The 19,259-nt window shown below is 43.1% G+C and overlaps 1 protein-coding gene across 3 annotated transcripts in view; it reads right to left on the bottom strand.

The window, feature by feature from the left end:
* Nucleotides 1-19,259, bottom strand: part of MAPK8IP1 (mitogen-activated protein kinase 8 interacting protein 1) — a 156,983-nt gene that overhangs the window by 88,893 nt on the left and 48,831 nt on the right. The window contains exon 1 of one of the 3 annotated variants that reach the window (XM_073604263.1): nucleotides 17,192-17,331. The exons of the other annotated variants lie outside the window; for them this stretch is intronic. Within the exon in view, the coding sequence (XP_073460364.1) occupies nucleotides 17,192-17,244 (53 nt within the window). The 5' untranslated portion in view covers nucleotides 17,245-17,331. Of the gene's footprint in view, nucleotides 1-17,191; nucleotides 17,332-19,259 lie in introns of those variants that run through there. 3 annotated transcript variants of the gene reach the window in all.

Here is a 19,259-nt window from a genome sequence, read left to right as displayed (position 1 = left end):
ACCAGGCTTTCTCGTCCAACATCAGTGCCTGACCTCACAAATGCACTTCTGGAAGAATGGTCAAACATTCCCATAGACACACTCCTAAATCTTGTGGACAGCCTTCCCAGAAGGGTTGAAGCTGTTATAGCTGCAAAGGGTGGACCAACTCAATATTGAACCCTACGGACTAAAGCCTCGTACACACGATCGGATTTTCCGCAAAACGTCAGACTTTTGTCTGAAGGGCGTCAGCCAGGAACTTGCTTGCATACAAACGGCAAGGAATTGCCCGCCAACAAACACGAACATAGTGACGTACTAGACGTGCTATGAGCCAATAAAGAGGAAGTTCAATTGTCAGGTACCACCCTTTGGGCTGCTTCTGCTAATTTCGTGTTAGTAGAAGTCTGGTGAGTGTTGATTCGCAGTTTTCATTTTGCACTTTTCATTTCACGCTTTTCATTTTGCGCTTTACATTTCGTGCTTTTCAGTTCGTTTCTGAACGGTGTTCGTCAACCAGCCATGTTGCGGAATCGGATGAGATAACGTGTTATTTATTATTGGCCTTGGAGTTATTGCTTTGACCCAAGTCCAGTCCAGGAACAGGAGGCTGAGGAGTTCTTGAACCAAAAATTTAAGGCAATTATGTCATATGCCTTTGCTGTGGGAGCTCCAGGAGAATAATCCGGATGATTTTTGGAATTATCTCCAGATGACAGACCCCTGCTTTCGCCAACTCTTGGCATTGCTGAACCCCTATATTAAGAAGCGGGACACATCCATGAGGCTTTTATTTTATTTTTTGGTTGAAAAATGATTTGATTTGGTATATTTTCTATATTTTTAGATGCATAGAATACACTTTTTGGTTAAGTTCTATTGGCAGATAGCATGTCTATTTTATTTGTTTTCTTTTTTTAATGCACAAAAAAAAAAAATTGTGGAGAATAATACTTAATAATAATAATAATATGTGTTTTACTTCAAATGACAGTTTGGGAGTAGGCAGTTACATAAAAAAAAAAAAAAACGTAAACCGTAATGTAAAATTAACAGGGGACACCAACATAGTTGTATCTTTGATCTTAAAAACTACGGGATAATGGTGTTGTGGTAACTTGCCCAAAAAAAAACAAGCATAATAATATTATTCTTGATATCACTAGAAAATTAAAGTCTTTTAAAATACGTTTGGCAGAACTCCATCAGTTTCACCAGCAAAGCAGCTTCATTATTATTCCATTAAAGAAGAAGAGAATTGTGCGCTGCATTTGGACATTTCATAATTTGCCGCGTCAGGAATGTTAATTCTCCATTATGAACGCTAATTTACAAGACGGACCGCTTCTGGCTCATCCTTGCTTCCGAGCATGTGTGTTTTTACTTTGGACTTTTGTGCGACGGACTTGTGTACACACGCTCGGAAAATCCAACAACAGACATTTGTCCACTGTAAATTTATAAGCCTGCCATCCAACATTCCTCTGCGGAAAATCCGACAATTGTCCGATGGAGCGTACAAACAGTCGGATTTTCCACCAACAGCCTGTCATCACACATTTCCCGGCGGGAAATCCGATCGTGTGTACGAGGCTTTAGACTGGGAATGCCATTAAGGTTCATGTGTGTATAAAGGCATGTGTCCCAATACTTTTGGTAATATAGTGAGACTACTTAGATGCACAAATAGTGTTCCATTAATAAAGAGGAAAGGTGAAATCTGATTGGCTGAAATAATTTATTGTATGATGCATATTATTGTTTTTTACAAATACATTGTCGTAATATGAAGTAGGGATCTGTAGAAGTGTGAGCAGTCTAATCAGTCTGATTAGTGTACCGCAATGTGGAGTCACTGAACTCATTGCTGCCACTAAGTATCATTATTACCCGGATTCACTCGCTGGAATACGCCAGGGATTAGCTGGCAGGGAGCATAAAACTGATATCATGAACCTTCCCATTTAGCAAGTCATAGTGCAGCAAAATCCCCGACCACTTCCATCGGCTTCCTGTTCTTCCAGGACGAGGCTGCGCTCTATGTACAGACATAGGCCAGGTCATTAGAAGAGAATGTATAGGGCATTTGTGTAGATGATATATTTTACATCCAGGATTATAGGGGGTCATTCACACAGGCATAAAAAATGCTGCGTTTAGATGCGTACAGCCTATAGATTGTGTGCATCTAAACACAGCGCTGTAGCAATCAGTAGGGCCATACATATGAAAATGTGTGCCGTGTTTAGCGACGTAGAGCACAGCTGCAACCGGGGGCTGTACATATCTGCAGATTATATGTGTGCATGCATGTGTAGCACCCAGGGCCGGGACAAGGGGTGGGCAGGAGGGGTGACTGCCCTGGGCACAGTGGAGACTTTGCTAGAAGGGGTGATTTGGAGGGGAGATTGGCACTAGGATGATGGATTTGTGTTGACCGCCGGGCACCTGCGATCGTTCGTGACAGAGCGAGAAGCGGGATCTGTGTGTGTGTAAACAGACAAGGGGAGAGGAGACAGATTGTGTGTTCATACTAAGTATGAACACCGATCTCTCTCCTCCCCTAGTCAGTCCCATCCCCCTACAGTTAGAACACACTGAGGAACACAATTAACCCCTTGATCGCCTCCTAGTGTTAACCCCTTCCCTGCCAGTGACATTTATACAGTAATTAGTGCATTTGTATAGCACTGATCACTGTATATAAGTCAATGTTCTCAAAAATGTGTCAAAAGTGTCCAATTTGTCTGCCGCAATATCGCAGTCCCGATAAAAATCGCAGATCTCCTCCATTACTAGTAAAAAAAAAAAAAATAATGATAAAAATGCCACAAATCTATCCCCTATTTTGTAGATACTATAACTTTTGCACAAACCAATCAATATACGCTTATTGCGATTTTTTTTTTACCAAAAATATGTAGAAGAATACATATCAGCCTAAACTGAGGAAAAAGTGTTTTTTTTTTAAAAAAATTGGGGATATTTATTATAGCAAAAAGTAAAAGATATTGTGTTTTTTTAAAATTGTTGCTCTTCTTTTGTTGATCAAATATCACCAAAAGAAAGCTCTATTTGTGGGAAAAAAGGGACGTCAATTTTGTTTGGGTGCAACGTCGCACGACCGCGCAATTGTCAGTTAAAGCGACGCAGTGCCGAATCGCAAAAAATGGCCTGGTCATTGAGCAGCCAAATCTTCCAGGGCTAAAGTGGTTAAAGAGGAGGTCCGGCCCCCCCACAAAAAAAAAAAAAAATTAAAGTCAGCGACAAATACTGCAGCTGCTGACTTTTAATATATGAACACTTACCTGTCCGGGAAACCCGCGATGTGGGCACTCTAGCCAATCTTTGGATCGGCTGTCAGGTGCAGCTGCCGCCATTCCTTGTAAGGGAAACTGACAGTGAATCGTTTCCATCCCACAGTGAACGGGTGCATGCAGGCCGGCCGGCTGATTGTTATTATACGCTGTTTTATTCGTTAATTCTAATCATTTGGCCCTTTTGTCGGTGGGTTCCGGGTGATCCTCCCTCCATGCTGAGATCGATGTTGGTGTCCCCACAGAGTGGATTTCGGGCATAAGCTCTATTAAAGCTTACCTCTGGTAAACACATATTTATATAGGTGGTGGATTCTGTTCACGAGATGTTTTCATTCACTACAAGTCTCCAATCACTATCGGTGGATTTTTTACAATAAGGACTGTTGATTTTTAAAGTCATTTTTAAAGTCACGGACTCTATTTTTTCTGTCACTTTTTATATATATTTGTATTAAGTGTTTACATATTTTTCTGATTATTCGGGGTATCACATTCATATTGGGTTGTCATTTTGGGTTTGCAATTTAAATTTATAGGTTGAGGTTATCACCTTTTTTGAGGTATTCGTGAGTCCATTTAACTTTGTAATTCTTTAGCGCGGTTCTCTTAATTGCTTTAAATACTCTGAGACACTGAGCTGCTGGGTCTTTGCCTGCAAGGGAAAAGTCCATCCCGGATGGCGTGCTGCCATGTGCTTGCTGTTTGTGAGGCCTCAGGTGGGTGACTTGAGAGCCTGGATGCTGAAGCTGACTGAGGGGCTCTCTGCTGAAGATCCTGTCTGGTATTACAGGAGAAAGGTGTCACATGGATGTTGGAAGGAGGCAACCAACTTTCCTAGGACATTTGTCAGTACAGACTGCTGTAAGAGCTCTTAGAGACTTTTGGGCTGTTGCCACCCCTCTGGTGCTAGAGAGTATGTTCAACCACTTTAGGTCCTCCCTATAGCAGTTTTACTGCTACAGGGCGGCACCTGTGCACTGGATGAGGTATATATACGTGATCCGACACTTCCGGGTAGGGGGCACGCATGCACGCTGGTGGCGGTTCGCTTCCGCTGTCATTGTACACAGCGGAAGCTGAGCGGCGGGGGTCGGGTACTCAATGTCCGCCGGCACCCAGCGATCATCAGGGAGAGAGACAGAACTGCAGTCTGCCTATGTATACAAGGCTGATCACCGTTCTGAAAGGAGGGAAGGGATGGAATTTGTGTCCCTGCAAAGCAGGGAATAAAATTCCAACTCTTTCTCTAGTAACAGCACCTAACACAGTATAGTAAAACACTGGTTAGGCACACAGTTAATCCTTTGATCGCCCCTGATGTTTAACCCCTTCCCAGCCAGTGTCATTAGTACAGTGACAGTGCATATTTTTAGCACTACTGTATTGCTGATTACTGTATTAGTGTCACTGGTCCCCAAAAAAAGTGTGAGTTAGTGTCAGAATATCCGCTGCAATATCGCAGTCCCGCTATACGTTGCTGATCGCCGCCATAACTAGAAAAAAAACAAATAAATACATTTAAATAAATAGGTAAGGTGGTTAAAGGGGACATTAGCTGGTGTTCTGAAGAGCTCAGTCCATCTAGTTCTATGTAAAGGGACTCTGTTCTGGTTGTTTCAAAGAAAGAAACCTACTTTTAACTGCTTCTATTACAAAGACAAGTCCACAGTTTGCTATACGGTATGCAAGGACTTCTGCTTCAGCTTTTCAGAAAGGAGTTTACAGTCCTTAAAGTGACTGTTTTTTTGTTTTTTTTAAATAACAAACATGTCATACTTACCTCCACTGTGCAGTTAGTTTTGCACAGTGTGGCCCCGATCCTCCTCTTCTGGGGTCCCCCGGCGGCTCTTGCGGCTCCTCCTCGCATCGGTTAGACCCCTGTGAGAAGCGCTCTCCTGGAGGCTTACCTTGCGGGCGCGCTCCCGAGTCCAGCATTTGCGTCCATAGACACAGAATGCCGGACTTGGCCCCGTCCCCCGGGTCATTGGATTTGATTGACAGCAGCAGGAGCCAATGGCTGCGCTGCTATCAATCTATCCAATCAAGAGCAGGGACCCCGGGCAGAGAGGAATTGTGCGTCTCCGTCGTGGGAATTACAGGGCTCAGGTGAGTAAAGGGGGGGGGGGGGTGGGGGGCTGGTCACTGTCAAAAGTTTTTTCACCTTAACCGCTTTAAGACCAGGCCTCTTTTTTAGATGTGGTGTTTACAAGTTAAAAACTGTTTTTTTTTTGCTAGAAAATTACTTAGAACCCCCAAACATTATACATTTTTTTCTAACACCCTAGAGAATAAAATGGCGGTCATTGCAATACTTTCTTTCACACCGTATTTGCGCAGCGGTCTTACAAGTGCACTTTTTAAAAAAAAAAATACACTTTTTTTAATAAAAAAATAAGACAACAGTAAAGTTAGCCCAATTTTTTTTTATTGTGAAAGATAATGTTACCCCGAGTAAATTGATACCCAACATGTCACGCTTCAATATGGCGCCCACTCGTGGAATGGCGACAAACTTTTATCCTTAAAAATCTCCATAGGCGACATTTAAAAAATTCTACCAGTTGCATGTTTTGCGTTACAGAGAAGGTCCAGGGCTAGAATTATTGCTCTCGCTCTACCGATCGCGGCGATACCTCACATGTGTGGTTTAAACACCATTTTCATATGCGGGCGCTACTCACGTATGCATTCGCTTCTGCACACAAACTCGGCAGGACGGGGCGCGTTTAAACATTTTTTTTCTTCTTATTTATTTTACTTTTTTATTTTTTATTTTTACACTGTTTTAAAAAAAAAAATGTGTCACTTTTTTCCTATTACAAGGAATGTAAACATCCCTTGTAATAGAAAAAAAGCATGACAGGACCTCTTAAATATGAGATCTGGAGTCAAAAAGACCTCAGATCTCATATTTGGACTTAAATGCAAAAAAAAAAAAAAAAATGGAAAAAATGACAACAAAAAAATGTGCCTTTAAGACGTATGGGCGGAAGTGACGTTTTGACGTCGCTGCTGCTCTGCTATGGTATGGAGACGGGTGGGGGCCATCTTCCCCTCACTCATCTCCATACCAAGGAAGGAGACAGACGCGATCGCCTCCGCCGCTGCTGACGGCTCCGGTAAGTGGCGGAGGGCACCGGATTGCAGCGGGAGGGCCCCTCTTCCGCCACCGATAAAAGTGATCTCGCGGCAAATCCGCTGCAGAGACCACATTTATCTTGTACCGGACCGCCGTCTGAACACGGGGATACCGGGGTTATGGCAGCTAGCTGCTGCCATAACAATGATATCCGTCCCCAATATAGGGACTTACATCGGCGTGCGGCGGTCCGGAAGTGGTTAATGCATAGGATACATTAAGGTGAAAAAAACACGAGGGTTTACAACCCCTTTAATCTGTATATACTTCTCATATTTGGAGTATCCCGCTCAATTCCTCCAATCCTATCCCAGTAACTCCAAAAATAAAAACAAAAAGAACACCCCTAGACTGGTTTTTTGAGGAAAAGAGTGACTGTGACCGTGTGCCTGGCTGAGGAGCAATCTACTGGGAACAGAACTCGGGCAATTTCCAGCCGCTCCCTGGGGGGTAGCGCTACACATGGAAATGCATCAGGGACACCCATAGCCAAAGCAGGAAGTGAGGGGAAATCCCTCCAGGGCAAAGAAATCCCTTGGGACCCCTAGGTCACTAGATCTAGTGTCCCCGTTGGAAGATTTCCCCTCTATTACTGTTCTGATGACAACCCAAAATGTTGGGATTTTCTGTTACTTTCCCTTTATATAAAACAGGACAAAAAAAACGACCGTACTTTCTATACGTTTTTGGATGCAGAAAAAAAAAGCACTGGAATGCATGTGGTGTGAACTAGTCCTAACAGAAGAGAATAAAGAAAATTCTTCGCAAGGGGAACGCAAATGTTACCAAATGTTACCAAAAAATTGTGTTGTTTTTCGCCACTGAATAATCTTAAAGCCTAACTCCGGGGAGAACAATAACATACCCTTGCAGTGAGGTTCTAAGAACCCCACAATGTACTTTAAGATTACAAGAGCGCCCACAAGCTGGACGAGGAGGGGAGAAGAGTAAAGTACTTGCTGCAAAGGGGAGCAAGGGATTCGGTGAAGTAGAAGTCCTGTTTCCTGGTACCCTGGGCACAAACGAGCATTTAACCCTTTGCGGCGCCGCACCATTTTCTAAAAGTAGTTCCTGCACTACTTTGGCGACTTCGGGAGGAAATTTCAATAGACATATGTGCTTGAACCCCCCCACACTTTTAAATCGCCCCCGAACTCGCACTGAAATGCAGGTTTGAAATTGTGCGTGTTCAGTGTGAATGTACCCAAAGTGACTGTAAACCTCAGAAATGAAATATTAACAAAGCATATCTTCCCATGAGTCACTTCTGACAGTCCATGCCAACATTAGACAATATCAGGAGACAGCCCCCCCCCCAGCCTGAGCTGTGCATGTTTCCCTATGAGACTGTGTAGAGAGGGATAGTTTGTCCATTCCCTCCACTCAGGTCTCAGTTTACACTTAGCTCCTGCTCTATGCGGTGTAGTGCGTGACATCAGATTCCGCCCCCTGCCTGCTGGAGATGAGAAAAAGCCTGTGATCTGTGTGTTTTAGGAGGCTGTAGAGGAGAGAAGGCTGCAGATAAACAGATACAATGTATGTAGGAGAATTTGTTTCATCTTTGTGTATTACCTGAGCCCAGTCACTTCACTGGGTATATTTAAGGGTTACAACCACTTTAAAGCAAGTCAGAAGGAGGTCAACTGCAGGTTAAATGCACCTGCCAACGAATTCTGAATGCTTTCGGGATTTCAGACTGCTGCCCAAACCCCACCAACACAGGTCTTTAAAAACATTGTGGGACGTTCTACCCCTCCCACACCCTACAGATAATGTTTTGGTTTGTCTCGCCACTGGAGCAATATCCTATCACTTCCTGTTCTGACAGGAAGTGAGGGTACATTTCCACAACAGCGACACAGATGGTAAAGTGGTAAACTGGTAAAGTGACTGACCTTTCCACCTGAGAGTGGCTATGCAAACTGTCCTGAGGGCGTGGTCGGCGACTCTTTCTCTGCGCCCCATGCCTTCTGGACGTATCTCACATACTCCCCTTTGGTTTAATCCGTCACTGTTGGAATTTATGTCAATTCCGGATCCCAATATCTGGGCAATTAAGGGCATTAAATATGTGGATCATATTTGTACCGGGGGTCGACTGCTGACCTTTGATGGATTGAAACAAAAATACGAACTGCCTAACTCATCCTTGTTTAGGTTCTTTCAGCTTAGGCATGCTTTTAATGCTCAATTCGAAAACTCTCAAGTGGCTTTCTATATTTCGTCTTTGGAAGACCTACTCAGAGACGGATCTATAACCAAGCCTCTAGCCAACATATACAAAACATTGTCACCTTATATACACACAGGACTTGAAACTCTTAGGGCCAAGTGGGTGGAGGACTTCCCTGAAATGGACGTGGAGGACTGGGAAGAGGCATAGGAATGTTCCTTCACTCAGTTGGTCTCGGCAAGAGACAGACTAATCCAGTTTAAGATCATGCATGGAGTGTATTACACACCATCAAGTCTACATATAATATACCCGTTCGTGCTGGCGGTGTGTTGCTCCGTGGGCGGGTTTTATTCATGTATTTTGGACCTGTCCTCAAATAAAACATTTTTGGAGGGAGGTAGCTATGGTTATCTCCACTGTCACCACCATCCAGATCCCACTAACGGTGGAGGTGTGCCTGATGGGTCCTGTTGACCAACTGGCTCATAGTCGAGCAGTCAGAACTCTCCTGGGATTATTCGTTTACTATGCACGCAAGGCCATTGTACTCCGTTGGAAATCTTCTACTGCACCATCCGTCAATCTCTGGAAACGGCTGATTAACTCTGCCCTTCCGTTGTATAAGGCCACTTACCTATCCAGAGGATGTGCTAAGAAATTTCATAAAATGTGGGACATATGGGGTGGAAGCCCCATCTACAAATGTAGACTCTGTAGATGACTAGTAAATATCCGTACAATGATTCAACCATTCCTAGTTAACGGAACTTTGAATTCTTGTTGCACTAGTCAGAAATCTTACGGTAACTAAGGTCTAATGCCGCGTACACATGACCGTACTCTCCGTCAGGATAGACTCTGACGGAGTTCCAACGGAGTTCCGTTGAAACGGACTTGCCTACACACGATCACACCAAAGTCTGTTTGTTTAGAACGCGATGACGTACGACAGGACTAGAAAAAGAAAATTCAATAGCCAGTAGGACTGGGAGATTTTCCACAAAAAAAAAAAAAAAAATCTGCGATTTTCTTAAAAAAAACTCGATTCACAATTCACATCGAGTTTTTTTTTTTTTGGACACCGCGTCGGTCCCGAAGAGCTGCGGGCAGGAGTTTTTAGGCGAGGCCGTGGCTTCGGCCTAGTCCGCTGCGTAAAAACTCCTGCCCGCAGCTCTCCAGGACCGGCGCAGTTAAAAAAAAAAAATCTAAAAAGATCTATTTGCTTAAATTTTTAATCGATTTGACCTCTCAACTCAAATTCAAGATTTAAATCGATTTTTTCCCCAGCCCTAATAGCCAGTAGCCAATAGTTGCCCTTGCGTCGTTTTTGGTCCGTCGGTCTAGCATACAGACGAACGGTTTTCCAGATAGGAATTGAGTCCGTTGTAAAGATTTGAAACATGTTCTATTTCTAGGTCCGTCAGAATTTTAGAAATAAAAAGTCAGATGAAGCCCACAAGCGATCAGAATGTCCGACGGAATGATTCCGTCGGACCTTTTCTGCCGGAAAGTCCGGTTGTGTGTACACGGCATGAGAGGAAATCTATCTTCATAGTGAGCTAGATTCTGAGGTTTAACCGGTGAAGCAGATATGATTCAAAATGCATAGGTGGTCCGAGTGTACCAAGTTTTTAGGGGTTGTGTGCTAGTTTTATAGGTTTTGTTTTAGTTGTGTCTGCTGTTTGTTCGTTCAAGCTTGGGTATGCCCAATAGGCTCTATTTTGTAACTAATTGAAATACTGCAATAAAAAGAATTTTCAAAAAAAAAAAGTGACTGGCCTCAGGTGCTACACAGAGATGAAACAAATCCTCCTACAAAAGTTGAACCTGTTTATCTGCAGTCTTCTCTACATCCTTTCAAAGTCCCAAATTTATTAAACTTGTCTGAGCTGTCAGAAAAAAGGGGCAGAGAGCTGAAATCAATCAGCTGAAGGTCCCTCTCCTGTCACCCTTTTTCTCTTGGTGTCAGGCAGTTCCGGGACAAGGTCATCTAGAGCCCAGGGCGAACATGCCAAACTGCGCCCTAACCAAGATGTATGAACATTATATGTCAGAAAAAATCACCCCACAAAAGCACTGAGCACTAATCTGCCTACTTATCCCCTAAGCATAAATTCCCTCTCCTCAAAGTACCAATTTGCCCCCCCCCCTGCTGAAATCCCCCCTCTCAGCACAAATGTTTGCCCCCCCCCAATCCCCTAAATTCCCCCTCAAAAAAAAAAAAATCACCCTCCATATCACAAATCCTCTACCCCCAAAATGTCCTCTTCTAGTACACATATCCCCCCCCCCCCACACACACACACACTTCACATTTCCTCTTCCCAGCACAAATTCTACCCAAATCCCCCCTCCTAGCACAAATCTTCTCTCCCCCCATCCCATCTCCCAACACAAATACCCCTAAATCACCACTCTTAGCACTCATCCCCCCCTCCAATTTTGCCTCCTAGAACAATACTTACCTCCTGCCGCCCCCCAAATCCCCCTTTCAACACAAATCCCCCCCCCCCATCTTCTTGTTGCTCCCCCCCCCCTTACATGATACCACGGTGCCCAGGGCAGCCACCCCTCCTGCCCACCCCTTCTGCCCACCCCTTGTCCCAGGCCTGGTGTCTGGAAAACTTGTCAGGACTGGAGGAACTAGGCAGCAGACAGAAATGATACTTAGTGCTCTAGGCAGCAGACAGAAATGATACTTAGTGCTCTGGATTGAGACAAATACACACTATAGAGGGATATGCTTTGTTCGTATTTGATGTCTGAGGTTTACAACCACTTTAGGGTTCCAACCTTTACCATGTCTACCCAAACTAAAATATAAAGTTTTGACAGAAGTTGAGCTTTAAAGCCTAGCTTCATGTTTTAAATTCACTTTAAATAACTCGCTTGGGCCACGCTGGGGGGCCAAGGGGGCTGTAAAAACGCGGATCAACTGCCTATTTTTACCAGCACTTCACTGCCGCTGTTGCTGTGACCTAAACCTGAGAGGTTTCTTTAGCTGGGAGCTTTTATTTTCAGGTGATGAAGAAGCTTTAATAGGGAGGATGACATTTGCAGCAGTGATGGGCACAGTATAAAGATTTACAGGAACACGGAGTTTTAGTAACGTTGTTCCAATAAAAGGAGCTCCTAGCTCATCATTTATAATAAGTGCTCTAATATTATGGAAAGTAATAAGATGTACTAAGCAATCATCTATAATTCCTGGGTTACCTGTTATAATAAGGAGGGTTGGGTCTACATTTTCTGTAATAGGGCTCATTAGATAAACCTCTGAAATAGCGCAATATATTAGGTAAACCTTTACAATAAGAGTACTATTGGGTCTTATTCACACTGATCCAACATGCGCTCCAACTTCCAGAGCATAATTTGCATGACATGTCAAAATCAATGAGAGTCATCTTAACTGGTCCGACTTGTGTCAGTCCGACTTTGAAAATTCTCCTTGTACTGCTTTCATGCGGCTTGGGCACAATTTCAGCCCATTGATTTGAATGTAAGTCGCATCCAAGTCAGATCATCATCTTAACTGATCCGACTAGTGGCATGCGACTTGTGCTCTGAGGATCTTAAGGAGAAAATTCCACACTAAAAAAAATAAAGAACGGCGTGGAGTCACCCCAGATCCATACCAGGCCCTTTGAGTCCCTCCCTCCGCTTCTTCTCCCTACACCTATGACTTCTTCCTCTGCCGACCCGGTCTTCCTCCGACACTGCCTCCCGCCGTTATGTCAGGTCCGGTGTCTGCCATTTCTCATATAGCCATGGGGCATGGCCATACAAGGGGGCGGGGTCTCCGTGTGACGTCCCCCGGATGGCTATATAAGAAATGGCAGACACCGGACCTGACATAACGGTGGGAGGAAGATCGGGTCAGCAGAGGAAGAAGTCATAGGTGGATGGAGAAAAATAAGCAGAAAAGAAGAAGCGGAAGGAGAAGAACGGGAGGGAGCAAAAGCGGAGGGAGAAGAAGCGGAGGGAGCAGAAGCGGAGGGAGAAGAAGCGGAGGGAGAAGAAGCGGAGGGAGCAGAAGCGGAGGGAGCAGAAGCGGAGGGAGCAGAAGCGGAGGGAGCAGAATCGGAGGGAGAAGAAGCGGATTGAGAAGAAGCGGAGGGAGCAGAAGCAGAGGGAGAAGAAGCGGAGGGAGAAGAAGCGGAGGGAGCAGAAGCGGAGGGAGAAGAAGCGGAGGGAGCAGAAGTGGAGGGAGCAGAAGCGGAGGGAGCAGAAGTGGAGGGAGCAGAATCGGAGGGAGAAGAAGCGGAGGGAGAAGAAGCGGAGGGAGCAGAAGTGGAGGGAGCAGAAGCAGAGGGAGAAGAAGTGGAGGAAGAAAGAACCGGGGGAAACCCCTACCAGACCGAAGGGTCTGGTATAATCTTGGGGGGGGACCCCGCACCATTTTTTTAAATTTTGGCGTGGGGTTCCCCCTCAAGATCCATACCAAACTCAAAGGGCCTGGTATGGATTGGGGGGGGGGGACCTACAGAGAGACTGCAGACATGATACTAGAGATTTTCAGAGACTGCAGACAGGATACTAGAGATTTTCAGAGACTGCAGACAGGACATAAGAGATGGTCAGAGACTGTAGACATGATACAAGAGATGGTCAGAGACTGCAGACAGGAGACAAGAGATGGTCAGAGACTGCAGACATGATACAAGAGATGGTCAGAGACTGCAGACATGATACAAGAGATGATCAAAGACTGCAGACATGATAACAGAGATAGTCAGAGACTGCAGACATGATACAAGAGATGGTCAGAGACTGCAGACATGATAACAGAGATAGTCAGAGACTGCAGACATGATAACAGAGATAGTCAGAGACTGCAGACATGATACAAGAGATGGTCAGAGACTGCAGACATGATACAAGAGATGCTCAGAGACTGCAGACATGATACAAGAGATGATCAGAGACTGCAGACAGGATACAAGAGATGGTCAGAGACTGCAGACATGATACAAGAGATTGTCAGATACTGCAGATATGACACAAGAGATTGGCTGAAACAGCAGACATGATACAAGAGATAGTCAGAGATTGTAGATATAATACACCAGATGATCAGAGACTGTGGACATGGTGCAGGAGACTCTACGATTATGAACATGCTGTAGGAGTTGCTGCAGAATGTAGACATGCTTCAGGAGACAGTCATAGAGACATATTACATGAGACTGCTAGAAATAACTGCTATAACAGGGCAATAGGGAAACACAGATGAGTGCCTACAGGGGGGCACAAAAAGTGCCAATGGGCTGCATGTGCCACCCAAGCCACACGTTGGGTGCCAGGGATCTAATTGGATCCTGGACACAAAGAATTCTATTCTCTCTAAACCCAGCAAAAGTGACCAGACCTATACGCAGGTCAAAGCACAGTGTGGATGGCATCATTGAAAAATAAACATTATATGCATTTATGTGCATTTAGAAATGTCCTCTGGATGAACATAATACATGTTTGACAGTGCCAAGGAGAATGAGGCCTTATGTAATCACCAACAACAGTGGTCTCCAAACTGCGGCGCTTGCTTTTATCTGGCTCTTGGGGTACTATTTCTCCTCCTCATATGTGGCACTTTTCCTCCCACTGACACCAACAAACCATACCTCTCAACTTTTTATAATGGGAATGAGGGACACCTATTAGCAAATGTATGTAGGCATAGGACACGCCCCCTGCCACACCCCCTTAAAAGGGGATTGTACTAAAAAATTATTAGTTAAACCCACAAGTACTTTTTTGCCACTACTATTCCTTTATATTGGCTTTTGAAATTTACAGTTGCAACAATTTAGAAAGTGGGTGAAAGATTTAGCCCTGGAAAACACTTTTTGAAGGATAAATAATGCATTTTATATACAACTATATAGATCAGACCAAAATGAGGGACAAATGAGGAGGAATGAGGGACAGAGGGACATTGATCCAAATCAGGGACAGTCCCTCAAAATCAGGTAGAGTTGGGGGCTATGACAATGAGACACCATGCCTTTCACTGACACCAACAATAAGACACCGTTCCTTTTACTGACACCAACAACAAGACACCATTTCATTCACTGACACCAACAATGAGACACCATTCCTTTCACTGACACCAACAATAAGACACCATTCCTTTTACTGACACCAACAACAAGACACTATTTCTTTCACTGACACCAACAACAAGACACCATTTCTTTTACTGATGCCAACAATGAGACACCATTCCTTTCACTGACACCAACAATGAGACACCATTCCTTTCACTGACACCAACAATGAGACACCATTCCTTTCACTGACACCAACAATGAGACACCATTCCTTTCACTGACACCGATGATGTTGCACTCTTCCTTATCCTACAGGTCACAGGAATTTTGTAATTTTCTTACTCCCATTGATCACTGAGTCTGGGACATTTTCTACCCCATCTGACCACAGTCTGCCCCCCTAAAGTCTAAGAGATAGTAAACTGGCCCTTTGTTTAGAAGGAGTTTGGAGACCCCTGATCCACAACAGTAGGAGTTCTGCATGACATTCAATAAACAATTATAATAGAATGTTCAAGGAAATCCAAAAATATCAGCTCCATGATTAAATATAATGGCATAATGGATTCAAATATTGAAGGAAGAACTGTGTACAGTAACCCATAGCAACCTGATTTCAGCATTTATCAGTGTACAGCAATTAGAACAATGGAAGACAATTGGTTGCTATGGGTTACTGCACATTGCAAACCGGTAAGATTAATCAATGCTATTCTCCTATTGATTTCTCTTTCCACTGATCATCTGCAGAAGAGCAGGCTCCATATTTTTATATACATCCTGCGTGTACGCCGCGTCACTTTTGCTGACAAAGTGCATCCTTCAGGCCTGCAATGACCTGGGGGAATTTTTTTCACGTCCTCAGTATTGTGATAAGGGCCGCGACACAAAACGCAGTGACCTCTACCAAACAGATCTCAATTTACAGAAGTCAGAACAATGAAACATCAGTTCTGATTGGTTGGCACTGTGTACTTTCCACTTTGCCATAGTACTCAGTTATACTGTTTAATAAGCCAAAGTGCCAGTAATTAGTCCCCTACAAGAGATAATCGTTCAATGATAGGACTTTAAGGAGCTCATCGAGCCTTTAATGAGCCCATAGGATCAAAATAAAAATCTCTTTCAGGAAAAAAAAAGGCTTAACCCCTCCCCTCCAGAGAACCTTATATACAGCAGTATATATAAGGATATATAGGGTATACACCTAAGGCAGAATGGTATTTACCATTATACTTGCATATACTATATATATATATATATATATATATATATATATATATATATATATATATAAAATTTGTGTACAGTATATAATATTATCATTATTACTTTTATTTAACGTTTATTACCAATATGTTACCATTGTAATTGTCATGATATTACCATAATTACCATTTTACTACCATCATATTACCATATTACCATTAGTACACTACATTGTATTACCATTATGTTATCATTACCATTATATTACCATTATTACCATTATAGTATCATTATATTACTGTTATTATATTAATATCACCACTATTATTACTATTATTCATATATACCTGAATAGTTTTTTTTTACCATTATACTACCATTATATTACCATTAGTACATTACACTGTATTACCATTATGTTATCATTACCATTGTATTACCATTATTACCATTATAGTATCATTATATTATAATTATATCACTCTTATCGTTATTATTACTAAAATTCATATATACCTGAATAGTTTATTTTACCATTATAATACCATTATTACTATTATACTTTTATACCTGAATAGTTATTTTTTTTACCATTATACTACCATTATTATATGACATTATATTACCATTATGTCACCGTTATATGAAATTAGATTACCATTATATGACATTAAATTAACATTATTTTATGGCATTAGATTACCATTATACATATACGGTATACATATAAACCTGAATAGTATTTTGAAAAACCTGAATAGTATTTTAGTCCGAATGGGAATAGTTGCCAATGTTATTAAAAAATAAGATATGTTTTATAAAAAAAGGTATAATCCTTAAATCCATAAACTATATGCAAAACCCTATATGCTAATAATGTATACAATGATGACATCACTCAAGGCCTTGTATGGCAAAAAAAAAACAATAAATAAGGCGTAGTAACCCATAGCAACAGATCACTATACCAACCAACCACAACCATCATGCACTAATTGTATTTCGGTTCAGTAATATCTACAAGATAAGGATTGATTGTGCTTGCTCTTTACAAAATACACAGCTCAGCTGCAGAAGAACTACAAGTTCCAGAAAGCCCCCCCATACCGGGCCTGCCTGCACCCCCCTGAAGAACCCCCATACACAATACATGGTACAATACAACACTTCAGGAAGGAGGCCTGCACAGCCAACACAGGTCTATATAGAAGAGAATACATGATATAAAAGCGGTGCCTTGGAGGGCCCGTCCTCTGCAGTTCAGGGACAATGGGGACCCTCCCAGTCCTCCCAGTCCTCCCAGTCCTACCATTTCTCCCACTGGTTCTCCAGCCAGCTGGCCTCATCCTCGCTGGATTCCATCTGCGTGGAGCCCAGGCCTCCGCCTCACCCCGCTGCCTCCCTCTACTAAAATTAATAAGCTCCCTTCCCCTCCGCTGCGCATCTCTGCTCATTAAAAATACATGGAAGCAAGTGTCTGACAGCAGCACAATCTGGACGGCGTTCGGTTTCAGAGAGCAGCCAAGCTCTGTCTGGGGGGGGGGTAATTGGTTGGATAAATGCTCACTTCTCTCTTCCAGGTAGTGAAAGGGTTAACAGAAAAGTGATCGGCTATCAATTCTGGTATTGATAGCCTGAGACTAGATCTGATCACCACACATGTTACAATCTGATTGTACAATTTCCAGATTGTAGTGCAAGGGCCCGCCTGATTGTATAGAGATGGATGGGGTGGTTTAGGTAGCTCCTCATATTACATAGTTTTAGAAGGTCTAAAGTCGATTGTAAAGAGATTGTATGTCAGATTGCATTGTGTGTTGTGAGCATACACACTACAGTTTTTTTTCGCGCGAACCCCGTGAGTTGCACGAAAAAAAACCTGACAGCTCTGTTCGGGAGCGACTGTACTAATGATGTGATGTAGGTTCGGTGATCTCCCCCCACTGAGCTGTTATGTTCTGACAGGGGGACGACCCCATCCCCCCCCACCCCCCGCCAGAGCACTTCGATCACCGATCTCTGCCATTGGCTGACAGCGCTGATCGGGAGTCTGACAGCTGCATGCACGTTTGACAGAAGTCAGCTGAATGGCTTCTGTCGGACAGACTGACATACACACAGGCCAAATGCCAGCCGGTATTTTTTGTACCGGCAAAATGTCTCCTGACATTCTGCCCATGTACTTAACAGTGACCATACATGCTTTGAAAAATGATCAGTTTATTTTCCAATCGATCTCTTCTGATAGGCATAGGTCAGTTCATATGCCACACACACAAACAATTTTTTGCAATACGGCACTGCGTTACTTTAAGGGCACTTTCACACTGGGGCTAGTTTTAGTGGCGCTTTACTGCCGTTTTAGCGGTGCTTTTCAGCCGATAGCGGGGCGCTTTTAACCCCTGCTAGCAACCAAAGAAGGGGTTAATTACACCCGTATAGCACCGCTGCCGAAGCGATTTGCAGGTGCTTCGGCATCGCTGGCCATTCATTTCAATGGGCAGGGGTGCTTTAGGAGCGGTGTATACAGCACTTCTAAAGCGCCCCAAAGATGCTGCTTGCAGGACTTTTTATAACATCCCGCAAGCGCACCGCCCCAGTGGGAAACCTCTCGTGCTTTCACATTGGAGTGACAGGAGAGGCGCTTTGCAGGCGCTAAACGCCTGTAAAGCGAGTGTGAAAGCGGCCTTACTGACAATTGCGCGGTCGTGCAACACTGTACACAAATTACATCCATGTCCTTCTTTCCCCACAAATAGAGCTTTCTTTTGGTGGTATTTGATCACCTCTGTGTTTTTTGGGGTTTTTTTGCAACAATTTTGAAAAAAAAAAAACAATATTTTTTACTTTCTGCTATAAAACATATAAAAAAATGTAAAAATTCTAATTTTTCACAGGGGACACGCAGGCAGCACATGCAAGGGAGGACGTACATGGACCCCGGCAATTTAGGACCGCGTTTTAGCCGTCTTTCGGCTGTAGCGTGGGGGGGGGGAGAGGTTAACTGACAATTACGCGGTCGTACAACACTGCACCCAAACAAAATGTATGTCCTTTTTTTCCCTACAAATAGAGCTTTCTTTTGGTGGTATTTGGTCACCTCTGCAGTTTTTATTTTTTGTACTATAAACAAAGAACGACCGACAATTAAAAAAAAAAACACAATTTTTTACTTTCTGCTATAAAACACATCCAATAAAAAAAAATGGAAAAATTGGATTTCTTCATCAATTTATTCCAATATCCATTCTGCTACATATATTTGGTAAAAAAAAAATCCCAATAAGCATATATTGATCTGCTCAAAAGTTAGAGCGCTTCCAAACTATGGGATATTTTTATTGCATTTTTATTTATTTTAAAACATTTTTTACTAG

The sequence above is a fragment of the Aquarana catesbeiana genome, linkage group LG11 (assembly GCF_042186555.1).
Source record: "Aquarana catesbeiana isolate 2022-GZ linkage group LG11, ASM4218655v1, whole genome shotgun sequence".
Taxonomy (NCBI): Eukaryota; Metazoa; Chordata; class Amphibia; order Anura; family Ranidae; genus Aquarana; species Aquarana catesbeiana.
This window is presented reverse-complemented; position numbering and strand designations above follow the sequence as displayed.